We start from the raw sequence: 13226 nt of genomic DNA, 5'->3' as shown, positions 1-13226 counted from the left end.
ATAAAGGCACAATTGGGTGGAATAGAACACACCCACAATTACACCTCTTTCTCTCTACTATTGCCGCACTTTCTCTCTCTCTCTGGCTAGGGATGGGCAATGGTTATGGCGGGCGGGTAACCGCGGTTATTTATCCATAACCGTTTATTCTCATATCCGCATAACCGTTTACCCGTTGGGTAATTGCCTAAACGGTTATACCCATACCCATAACCGTGTACCCATTTAACCATAATTGTTTAGTACCCGTTTACCCATTTATCCTTTTTTAACCCGTTTATCCTTTCTTTTTTACCATTCACTCCTTTTTCACCCGTCTACGTGTTTTGTTAACAACTTGAAAATTAAAAAAGAAAAATTTGTCATAATTTTCTTTTTTCTAACAATTAAACACTGTTATAGGTACATTCATCATACATTTTTGCATTTTAATTTTTTAAGTCATTATACCATTCCAATAATTAAAGTAATAGTTTACTGACGATATTTTTAAATGTTAACAATATAGGTAATATAAAATTTGCTAAGTATTCTTGAGTTACGAAAACTATTAAAAGATAGTATAATGTAAGGTATTACCATAATATATATAATGGACCATGAAATTTAAAGTGGTTAAGGAAAACTATATTATATTAGCTACAGAAATCATGCACTATAGTCAATAGCATTGATCTAAGTTTTGTCCGATAGGGAACATGGTTTGTATTAATTTTACATATATAAAATAAATGGGTATACGGTTACCCGTTTATAACCGCGGTTAATACCCATAACCTCCAATTGAAATTTTGCAGGTAAACGGTTATACCCATAACCGTTTATTTATCTAAACGGTTATCCATAACCGTAACCGTAAAAATTAAATGGACGGATAACCACGATTACCCATAACCAATGGGTATTTGCCCATCCCTATCTCTAGCCTCCATAATTGTTCAGTAAATTATGCTTACAACAATCCTAAATTAATTACTAGATATTTCTGTAAAAAATGATTGTTTTTAACAAAATGATAATATTTACATTAATACCATCTCCAACTCTTTAGGTTAAAACCTAAAACTTTTAACTGAGAAACATGTTTTCTACTCTAATCCTTTTGGGTTAATTTTTTATCTCTAAATCATTAAAGAATGATTTTTGGATTTTTAAAATAACTTTAAAAAAAATTATGTTGAATATGCTAATTTAATTTTATGAACATTTGAATCTAAAAATAATTAGATTCCAATAAATATTGAAAAAAATCACTAAACTGAAGCCATGAAATTCGTGGAACACTATGAAATAATATGAAAGACATGAAATATTTTTTTTAAGGAAAAATTAGTATCCAGTCCCTAGTTTTTACTGTTCATTGACTAACACCTTATTAGTTCTTAAATTTTGATTCAAGTCCCTAGCATTAATGTGATAATGAATTTACATGTTTATTATATAATTTTTTTAATATAAAAATTAGTAATTAATTTAGGGTTTAATACTCACACCTGTATTAAACTTCTAATTAATTTTCAATTCAAACATTTCCAAAATAATAAAAAATTAAATTAAATTAAGTTTGTACCTATTAGTTTTTTTTATATATATAAAAAGATTCTCAATTTTTTAATCTTAAATGTACCCATTCATATAATTTTTCAATTTTTTTAATCTTAAATGTACCCATTCTCAAATATATCAATTTGTTATATGTAAAATGTACCCTTTTTTAATATAAAATCCATTCAAATTTTTTAATCCATGTTTAAACTTATATGGGTACATTCTTTTTCATTGATTTGAGAATGTATCCATGTTTTGGTACAATAACTTTTTTTGTTAATTTTGGTTAATGTACTCATACATATATGCATATATATATACACACACACACTCACAATATAATAGAGAGAATAATTTATATTTTATTATTTTTAATCCCATAAATTATGGGTTTTATTTAAAATCTCATTAATATAAACAATTACAAATTTCAATTTTTAATTTTTAATTAAAAAATATAGTAACTTACATTATTACATTAATATCAGGGACCTCAATCAAAAACTAAAAACTAACAAGGTTTCAATCAAAGAATATTGATAGCTAGGGACCGCATCCAAAGTGTCCTTTTTTTTAATTATTTTAGCAGTTGGATTTAAATTTAGACCGTCAGATCTTTTTCTTTACAACTAAACTGTAGCAATAATATGGTTCAAATTCGCATTTAATATTAAAAACGATATTTAAAACCTTAAGTTTCATACTTAGTTCAGTTTGAGCTCACATTCATTTGATATGTTTTGTAAAAATTTCAAGAATTTGGGGTGTGAGCTCAAACCAAACTTAATTGTTCTTCAACTGGCTCACACTCAATTAAGGTTCTAAAAGATGCTAGGTGCTAATCGGGTGGCAGGTTGGGGCCTAGCGTTTAGGCGGTTAGGCGGGGCTTAGGCGGGCATCTAGGTGGACTAGGCAGATTTAAGATGAAATCATAAATATATATATATATATATATATTTATGATTTCATCTTAAACTACAAAATAGAATGACATATATATTATGAAGTATTGGAACATAATGAAACAATGGGGAATAAACATATAATAATGTGTGGTCATTTAAGTATTTAACAAGTCTCTTACAATTTATTGAGAAAAATAAAATTCAAAATGAAAGTTATCTATTTTCTGTCTAAGTGAGTCACAACTTAGGTAGGTGCCTAGGCGGTTCAGATGGGCGCCTCAGCAGATCGAGGTGCCCTTTCTTAATTTTCAAGTGTCTAGGCATTAATCGGAACGGTAGCCAATTGTCTAACGCTTAAGAGGGGCCTAGGCATCGCTAAGCGCAAATTTTTAGAATAGTGCACTCAATTAAAGAACAAGTATTTTCCACAATGAATGAAATTGTTTAGGCATACACCCGGTGACTCACACTAAATTTTGTAGTAGATTATTAAGTTTTCAAATTTTATTTACTTAAACGCCTAATTACTGATTTCGCCACTGAACACGTGAATTAAGGATAACGTTTAGGCATCTCAAGTATTACCTATGAATTAAAGGCATCCACTAAAAAAACGTGGAGATATATATGAGGATATCCAAAACGTGGTAGGGACAAGATCCGTTGCCATTCGTAAGTATTATTTACGAATTAAGTAAAAAATTCAAATTACTGCATGCTTTACAGGTATTTCATGTGATTTATGAATGTCCAGCTTCTGCTATGGTGAGTGTTATTAAATTCTATATTTGCTCGCCGACCTGCACTATCTTCCATACGAAAAGCTTTTACGCGGTTTTGAAAGGTCCTACTTTTGATTGACCCATTCAAGCCACGAGGGTAATTCATTGTTTTAAAAATTCCCGCATAACGCCTGTTTAGATTTTGCTTAGGTAATAAGCGGTTAGCCATCATCCCGATTAATTCTTAGGTGTTTAAAAATTAAGAAAGGGCACCTAAAATTGCTTAGATGTTTGCCTAGCCAGCTTAGGTCATGACTCTCATTTAAACAAAAAATCGATAAAATTTCAGTTTGCATTTTATTTTTTTCAATAAAATGTAATATACCTGTTGAATACTTGAATAAATGCTCATTATATGATTCCACGTGTTTTCAATATTTTTCAATATGTTTTAATACTTTATAATGTATATGTTATTTTTTTTGTAATTTATGTATCCAATACTGTGATGTATTTATTTTAAATATAAATAGGCATATACAATAAATTTACTTAAATTCACCTAGATCTCCGTCTAGACGCTAGACCCCAACACATCGCAGGCTCCATCATGCTGCCCAACTAGTGGCTAGCCTCTTTTAAAACATTGAGTTCATCCAAAATAATAAAAAAAAAAAAGCACGAGAACATTGAGTTCATCCAAAATAATAATAATAATAATAAAGCCACGAGGCTACCTTTTGGATTAAATTCTATATTTGCTTGCCTATAAATACATGATCGTCCACGCATTCTTCTTCATATACTGACTAAAATTCTCCAACAGGAAAGCATGGCATTAATCCAGGATTCAGCAGAAGCTCAATCACAAAATGCTATGCCTGACGTTGCTCGGCGGACGGCAAATTTTCACCCAAGCGTTTGGGGAGATCAGTTCATAAATTATGATGATTCCCAAGACACTGTAATACATATCATGCATGCATGCACGCACATTATCTTCTACAATATCACAGCATTTTTTAACATTATGAGTTATGATATAGCAGTGTTTGGCTATTTTTAAATACATAAAATTGACACTTTCTAATAGAAGCGGACTTCACCATTTGCAGATTACTCAAGCTCAAAGTCAACAACAGGTTGATGAACTCAAAGAAATTGTGAGGGAAGTATTCACAACTAGTGCAACTGATTTTTCACTTCAGCTAAAGTTGATTGATGCAATTCAGCGCCTTGGCTTGGCATACCATTTTGAAAGAGAAATCAGAGAAGCACTTGAATGTATGCATTCTACGTTTGATGATGACCATGGCAACGATGATGCTGATCTATACACTTTTGCTTTAGGTTTCCGGCTGCTAAGACAACATGGATATAATGTTTCATGTGGTAGGTGTAAACAAATTAACTTAATTAGGTGTAAACAAATTAACTTAATTAGTTAATTTGAGTTACTATTAAAACTTTCATAATTCTTTTGTCCCTATTTTCTGAAAATCATGCAGCCATATTCAACAATTTCAAAGATGAAAGTAGTAACTTCAAGGAAAGCTTGATTGATGACATGTCTGGTATGCTAAGCTTTTATGAAGCAACACATCTGAGGGTGCATGGAGAAGACATATTAGAAGAGGCTCTAGTATTCACCACCACTCACCTTGAGTCAGCAGCAACCCGTGTAAGCAATCCACTAGCTACACAAATAACTCAAGCCCTAGAGAGACCTCTGCGAAAAAGTCTAGAGAGATTATCTGCGCGACGTTACATTTCAATCTACCAAGAAGAAGCTTCACATAATGAATCTCTTCTGAAACTTGCAAAGTTAGACTTCAATCTCGTCCAGCCCTTGCACAAAAAGGAGCTCCAAGAGATCACTAGGTAATTAAGCTGATCTTATTAGTTTGCAAGATGGCACCAAATAAACACACACACACACACACACACACACATAACTTTCGAATTCGAAGTAATTAATAGTTAAGTAATATGTTTAGGTGGTGGAGAGCACTAGACTTTGAAAGGAAGCTGCCATTTGCAAGAGATAGGATGGTAGAGTTGTACTTTTGGATCGTCGGAGTGTATTTTGAACCCCAGTACTCTGTTGGGAGAAAAATTATGACAAAAGTGAGTGTCTTGCTGACAATATTGGATGATATCTACGACGCATTTGGTACATTTGAAGAGCTCGTAGTCTTTACTGAAGCGATTGACAGGTTTGAGATATTTAAATAATAACTATTTGTTAAAAATAATTAAAAACTGCTACTTTATTCCAATGATTACGATGATGATTATGCTAGCGCTTCAGGTGGGATGTCAATTGCATTGATGAACTCCCGGAATATATGCAAACATTTTATCATGCACTTTTAAATCTCTACAATGATATTGAGGCAGAGATGGTGAAGGAAGGAAGATCATACCGAGTTCCATATGCAATACAAGCTGTATGTAGTACATAAACATATGCAGAACTTTCCTTTTAAACTTTTTTTTCTTCCTGGTAAATTAACATAGCCTTGGCTCATCAGATGAAAGATCAAGCTCGATCCTATTTTAATGAGGCCCAATGGTTGCACGAGGGACGAGTTCCAAGCATGGAGGAGTATATGCGTGTTGCAACAGTTTCGATTAGTTACACCTTTCTTACAACCATATCTTTACTTGGCATGGGAGATGTTGTGACAAAGGAAGCATTTGAGTGGTTGTTCACTGACCCCAAAATTGTTAGAGCTGCAAATACAATTTTTAGGCTCATGGATGACATTGTTTCCACAGACGTACGTATAATTTATTAGCTTGTTGTGTGATTATTTCAAAGCAGTAAGATCCTAAGACAAATTAATTTTGGATTTAATTTTTGCAGTTTGAGAAAGAGAGAGGGCATGCTGCTTCTAGTGTTGACTGCTACATGAAGCAATATGGGGTGTCAGAGCAAGAGACAGTTGATGTTTTTCAGAAGCAAATTATGGATTTGTGGAAGGATATAAACGAGGAGTTCCTTAGACCAACTTCTGTGCCAATGCCTGTTCTTATGCGCGTTCTCAATTTAACAAGAGTAACTGATCTTCTTTACAAAGGGGAAGATGGATTCACACTTGTGGGAAAGGTGACGAGAGATAGTGTTACTTCAGTCTGTATCGATCCAGTGCCACTATGAGTTGGTTTCGTTGTTGTTAGAATATCAATATTTTATGATGTCTTGTTGAATAAGATGACCTATGTACTTCTTTTTTATTTTGACAAAAGATCAACTCATAAAGCCTAAGACAGGCACAACAAGAATAAGGCCAATAAAAGCCCAAATAAAAAGCATAAACGGTTGGCGTGAGTAGTTTGGTTACAAATAGAATTATTATTATTGTATTTCCTAAATTTATTAGTCATTAACTATTACTTGTACTACAAGAGATGTGAGTATATATATTACCTCCAAGATGGAGAAGAATATATAGAAGAATATTGGAGCCCTATAATTATTTTTAACTGGGTATCAGAGCAGATTTAGACGTGTCTCTAGACCCTAACCCTTGTTGCCGACTTTGGTTCTTGTTGGCTGGAAAAACAGCAACCTGCAGTAAAACCAAAGGTGATCTCGAAACAAGAGAATTACCTTGAACCTAAATTCTAGGAACCTAACCTCATCAGTAAAACCAAAGATGATATCGAAACAAGAGGATCACCTTGAACCTAATCCTAGAAACGTAACCACCGTTTCTTTTTTCAATGGCAGAAAGACATGCAACAATTTCTACCGTGGGGTGAACCATTGGGCTTGCTGTGCCAAACTGAAGGCAGGTGCGATGGTGCCAATATTGTCAGCAGACTGGGCATGGGCCCGCTGGGTTCATCAGCCATTATTGATGGCATTGGTAGCAGACTGGGCATGGGTCCGCTTAGTCCACCAGCAATACCCAATGAGGATGTACAATCGGACCCAGAAAATCTAGGCCCGCAGCTTTCATTATTGAATTTGATTTCGTCCCAAGAACAATCCGATGATCTAGGTAACACAGGCACAACTTTATTTGCATTTGCTAATCTAGGATACATGTTGGATCATTCATTTAGGAGTCATTGATCATATGACTTATGATCGTACTCTTTTTAATTCGACAAGACCACCACTACGCGATAGTATTGTCACCACTAATGGCCGTATTTCCCCAGTTAAGGGGGCATGTTCGATAACACTCACTCCTACTCTTCTCTCTCTACACAACTACTTACTTGTTCCGTCACTCTCTAGCCCTTTGTTATATGTGGGACAGGTCACTGAGCAATCAGACTGTGTTGTGCTAATGTTTCCGTCTTACTGTTTACTTCAAAATATCCTAACTGAGGCAATCATTTGGGCGTGATACTAAGAGGTGGGTGTTATACTATGTTGATGATGTTGCACAAGGGCGTGTACATCAAGTTCAAGGTTGTAATAATGAAAGGTTGAAGATTGTTCAGTTGTGGGTATCTTAATCAAGATTCTTCATTGAAGTGTAATGTTTGCACATTAGCTAAAAGCCATCGAGCCTCTTATTCTCCAAGTTTAAATCAAAGAACAATTTTGTTTGAGTTAATTCATTCTGATGTGTGGGGCCATCTCTGGTTACTACTCAACACATTCTACATTGGTTTCTAACATTTGTTGACAACTGCACTAGAATGACATGGTTGTATCTTGTGAAAAATAAAAGCGATGTGGTTAACATCTTTAAAAAAATCGTTAAAAAATTATATTACATGGTCGATACTCAATATTCTTTCTTTGTTAAAGTGCTTTGGTCAGACAACGGTGGTGAGTATCTTAATCAAGATTTTTCTCAGTTTTTTTTTATAGAAAAGGGCATTCTTCATGAAACTACGTGTCCTTAAACCCCACAGCAAAATGGAGTTGCCAAACGAAAAAATAGGCATATATTTGAGATTACCCATGCTCTTCATATTGGTAACTATGCACCTAAGACATATTGGTATGGTGCAGTCATCTATGTTATTGATCTCATTAACCGAAGCCATCACATGTTTTCTCTTTTAGAATACCCTTAGCTGTGTTGTCTGATCATGCTTTCCTCCCCTCCACTCTCCATCTTGAACCTCAGGTTGTTGGTTGTGCGGCATATGTCAATCTTCACAAAAATCAAAAAAGCAAGGTTGATCCATGTGCGGTATGGTATGCGTTCCTTGGCTTTAGTCCTCAACATAAAGGATATCGATGTTATCATCCATCCACTCGACATATGTACCTCACCATGGATATTACCTTATCTGAAGATGAAATATTTTTTCATTCCTACCATACTCCTTAGGGGGAGACAACCTTAATTAAAGATTATGGCAGATTTGGTGTGGTAGAGTAGTACCACATGCTGACTTTGATCCACCTACAGAACGTGCTAGCCCAAGTGGCCCAAGTGGGTCGACTGACCATTGAGACAGCATATAAGACAACACAGGTGATGATGCATGTGCTAGAGAAAGTGGGTCGCAAGACAGCCCAAATGGGCAAAATGGATTCTTTTCTAATTATCAATAAGCCGACATCAAAAGCCCATCTAGGTGTGATGATTATGCTGCACATGGCAGCGTTTAAAGCCCATTTAGGAGTAATGATAATGCTACACATGGCAGTGGTGAAGGCCCATCTGGGCGTGAAGATGACTTAGTTAAGACCCTGATATGTGGGTTGTTTGATGTTGCTAGCCCACATGGGCATTTCCCTGGACATGTTGGAATTGAGACAATAGAATGCGGTGGGCTTCCTGATGATGATGACCTCATTGAACCCACAACAAATAGGTAAGTTGATATTGCTAGCCCACTTGGGTTTCTCCCTGCTTCTACGACTTGCCTAAATGGGCTATTTTGTACTTCTGCCATTTGCCCAATTAGGTCTATTGCTGCTTCCCCATGTAACATCTCAAATGACAACTCCTATCACATTCTTCCAATACTAGTCAATGATTCAACGTATATCCTCGAGATAAGTACTTAATCAGAAATTAGTAAACCACTCTATATGTTACCTCCTAGACAGAATTGAGGAAAGCCACCATATAGGTACTCTCTAAAAGATAAGGTACGGTACTCTATTGCAAACTATGTCTCCACCCATTGACTCTAGTAGAAATACCATGCTCTTGTTCAACAAATAGACACTATCAAAATACCTACCAGAGTAGAAGAAGCCTTGAATGATACGAAATGGACATAGGCAATGCAAATTGAGATGGAGGCATTACAGAAGAAAAATACATTGAGCATGGTTACATTTCCCAAAGGAAAAAAAACTAGTGGGATGCAAATGGGCATTTACTATCAAACATAAGGCTGATGAAACAATCGATAGGTACAAGGCGAGGATTGTACCCAAATGGTACACACAAACCTTTGGTGTTGACTATCAGGAAATGTTTACTCCATTTTGATATGAAAAATGCATTTCTACATGGGGATTTAGAGGAAAAGGTTTACATGGATTTTCCTCCAGGATGTGGTATTGCAAACTCTAGTGGGAAAGTGTGAAGACTTCGACATGTGTTGTTTGGTCTCAAGCAGTCACCTAGAGCATGGTTTGGGAGATTTACTTCAACTATGAAAAAGTACAAATATTGATAGGGGAACTCAGATCATACTTTATTCATAAAGTGCAGGGATGGTAAAGTTACTTTGTTCATTATATATGTGGATGATATAATTGCAAGTGGTCAGATGAATAAGCATCTGATTCCGGAAGAAATCGAAGAATTTCTTGGATATGAAGGAAATTGAATTGCTACAGGGGTACTTGGCCTCCGACTTTGAGATGAAAGATCTAAGGGGACTTAAGTACTTCCTAAGTATTGAGGTTGCTAGGTCTCGAGAATGGATCTACTTGTCACAAAGTAAGTATATGTTGGACTTGTTATTCAAGACTGGTATGCTGGCAAGTAAATAGATGAATACTCTAATTGTGCATAATCATTATCTTGCAATTTATCAAGATCAAGTCCCGACAAATAAAGAAAAGTATTAAAGGTTAGTTAGAAGATTGATTTACTTGTCACTTACATGACCTGATATTGCCTATGCGGTAAATGTGGTATGTAAGTTCATACATGAATCTAGTGAGGATCATATAGTGACGGTAATGTGGATTCTCAATTACTTGAAAGAGGCTCCTGGAAAAGGGTTAATGTATAGAAAGCATGGGCATATAAAGGTGAAATGATATACCGATGCAGACTAGGCTAGAAATATTACTAATTGGCGGTCTATGTCAGGATACTTCATGTTTGTAGCTAGTAATCCTGTGACCTGGAGAAGTAAGAAGCAAAATGTGGTAGCAAGGTCTTCGGATGAGGTTAAGTATAGAGGAATGGCACATGGTATTTTTGAGCTCATATTGGCTTCGGATTCTACTCATTAAGGTAAGGTTCAAACCAAAAAGGTCTATGCTATTGTACTGCGATAATCAAGTAGTGCAAAAGATTGGTAATAATCCGATGCAGCATAATAGGACCAAACATGTTGAGGTGGATAGACATTTCATAAAGGAAAATCTAGATGTTAAGTTGGTTAACATTCTGCTCATGAAGATAGAAGAACAGTTGGAGAAGAATATTGGAGCTCTAGAATTAATTTTGACTTAAAGTACAATGGACAGTGATGACGATACAAACTAGGAAAAATGAAAGTCTACCTAGAAACAAACAAAAGGTATTAACACTCTAAATGGTGACCAAAAGAAGGTGAGACTAATAGAACTTAGTTTTTGATTGCATGAAAATAATTACTCGATATTAGAATAATTAGGCTTGGCATGAGAGCTTGAGGTGCAAAATGGTGTGCCTTAGGTGGTAGTCGGGAAGTGGGGAGGGCCAGCATTTAGGGGCCTATGAGAGATCCTAAGAGTATTTTTTATTTTTATTTAATTTTATATATATTATAAGTTATAAGTATATGTGTAAAATTTAAAAATTCTTTTTGTTGGTTTTGTATCATATTTTATGCCCATAACTTTTGTTTAACCTTTTATTCTCATTAAATAAATGAAAGGTTGGTTCTTATAGTCCTAGTTTTAATAGAATTTTCACCTGCTTAAAATAAAAAGCCCTAACCAAAGCTTGTTAAAGCTGCTAAGCTAATGTCGTTGATGTGTATTTAAACTAACCTAAATAAGAGATTAATTTAAACCAAATTAAACTCGCAAGCGCACGAATCAATTGTAGAAATAATCGCAAATACGAGGTCGATCCCACTGGGATTGCTTTTAATACCAATTCAACTAGTTGATTACGTGAAACTTAACTAAGAAACGAATGATCGATTAATTGATTATGAAAAATAATTCAAACTCCAACTTATAATTAACCCAAGAATATGAATAACCAAAAACACACAACGAATGTAAGTGTAAAAGATATTAATGCGATGAAAGCCTAAGGTCAAGAATCCACCAATAACAATCATATCCCCTTTACTATCCAATTACCATGCCAATATTTAAGGTTGTTCTTTCTAAGATATGAATTAATCCTTGGCCAGGCATCAACTCGTGTATCTATACGTGACAACTATATCCTATTGGTTAAACAGATAGTTAAACACATAAAAACCCATTAAGCACTGAAGAATAATGTCAACCAAGTAGGACTAGTTTGATATTGGTCATCCTCACTAGTTTGTCTACTATTCTTAATATTAGTTCCAATAAACCTAATTGATATTGGTCATCCTCTTAGATTTATCTAGTTATCTAGAAACAAGTTCACAATGATCGCCAGTCACAAGAACATTCGAAACTAGAATAGATTAAGCACAAATATTAAGAAATAAACATGGCATGTAATCGAATAATAATCAACAAGATACTTCGGAAATAATCATGTCATGGCTTCATCATAAACCTTAGAAAAGTAGTTTAGTTAGACATAGTCATAATAAAAATCACAAAAGAAGTCATGGAAGAAGATAAAACCTGGAAAAGAATGGTAAGAGCACACTAAACTATCCTCCTTCACTTTGGACGAATTTTGTGTGTGTATTTAGTTCCCCTTTATATAGCCTAGGGCCCTCTATTTATTCTAGAAAAACCCTCAAAAGTATGATAAAAACTATCCTAAAAGAAAACAAACTCCTAAATAATTAATGACACAAACTAGGAAAGAATCCTTCTTGACTTGGGAAACACGTCATCTGTCTTGCACGCCAGTTTTAGGGTCGATTTATCTTTTGAAAAATTCTATAAAATATGGGAAATGTAGCTTGATCTCTTATCTTTCCAAGCATATATCGCACGCCACTAAGAAAAATTGGGAAAGCTTCAAAATCTTCATTCTCCCACAGCTGCGAAGTTTTGAGGGGAAAGTTACTCATGAGGGATTGATTTGTAAAACTGGAACGTTTGGCTACATGGAAAAGGTCGTACCCAGTGCACAAGGCTCCCGCTTTACGCAGGGTCTGGGAGAGGTGAATGTCGGCTAGCCTTACCCCATTTATGGAGAGGCTGCTCCCAAGTCTCAAACCCGAGACCTACCGCTCATGGGCGAAGGCACTTGCCATCGCACCAAGTGCGACCTCTTCAATGATCTTCCATCTCTTAGCTTCCTTCTCCAATTAGCCTTGCATCAAAACTCGTTCAAAAAGTCGAATTATCACCAAAAACGTCCTGCATGCGCAGATTGGCTGAAACAGAGAAAAGGAAAGTAATAAGACTCTTTTAAGACCAATTCCTTAACAAAACTTTGGGATGATTAATATGAAAATGTGATAAATAATGCACCTATCATTATATAAATGAAGGGTTGGGTCTTATATTCCTAGTCTTAATAAAATTTTCACCTGCTTAGAATAAAAAGCCCTAACCAAAGCTTGTTAAAGCTGCTAAGCTAATGTCGTCATCAGCCATCTCTGTAATTGCAGAGCTATAACTTCTCTTCTACAACTCTCTCGTCTTGTAGACTATCGACAAATCCTCTTCTATTACAACTAGAGGGGGATGATGGAATCAGCGAGACGCAGACTTCTCTCTTTGCGAGTTGTGAGTTGTGAGTCTCGTGATAAATTGTTTTTC

At 35.1% G+C, this 13226-nt stretch overlaps 1 protein-coding gene across 1 annotated transcript; it reads left to right on the top strand.

Annotated features, from left to right (window-relative positions):
• The first annotated feature begins 3976 nt into the window (after nt 1–3976).
• LOC126589807 ((-)-alpha-pinene synthase-like) lies at nt 3977–6654 on the top strand. Its single transcript, XM_050255222.1, has 7 exons — nt 3977–4139; nt 4291–4567; nt 4684–5056; nt 5173–5391; nt 5487–5625; nt 5710–5958; nt 6045–6654. The coding sequence occupies exons 1-7, from the start codon at nt 4008–4010 to the stop codon at nt 6336–6338; spliced, it is 1683 nt and encodes a 560-aa protein (XP_050111179.1). The 5' UTR covers nt 3977–4007; the 3' UTR covers nt 6339–6654.
• The last annotated feature ends 6572 nt before the right edge of the window (nt 6655–13226 follow it).

Source organism: Malus sylvestris, chromosome 11 (genome assembly GCF_916048215.2).
Source record: "Malus sylvestris chromosome 11, drMalSylv7.2, whole genome shotgun sequence".
In the NCBI taxonomy this organism is placed as follows: Eukaryota; Viridiplantae; Streptophyta; class Magnoliopsida; order Rosales; family Rosaceae; genus Malus; species Malus sylvestris.
Note: the sequence above shows the minus strand (reverse complement) of the source record. Positions and strands in the feature narration are given on the sequence as shown.

Coding starts and splice junctions, on each gene's coding strand:
- LOC126589807 (XM_050255222.1), top strand. CDS start 4,008: ATGGCATTAATCCAGGATTCAGCAGAAGCTCAATCACAAAATGCTATG. Junction 4,568..4,683: donor TGGATATAATGTTTCATGTG/GTAGGTGTAAAC, acceptor AAAATCATGCAG/CCATATTCAACAATTTCAAA. Junction 5,392..5,486: donor TTTACTGAAGCGATTGACAG/GTTTGAGATATT, acceptor CTAGCGCTTCAG/GTGGGATGTCAATTGCATTG.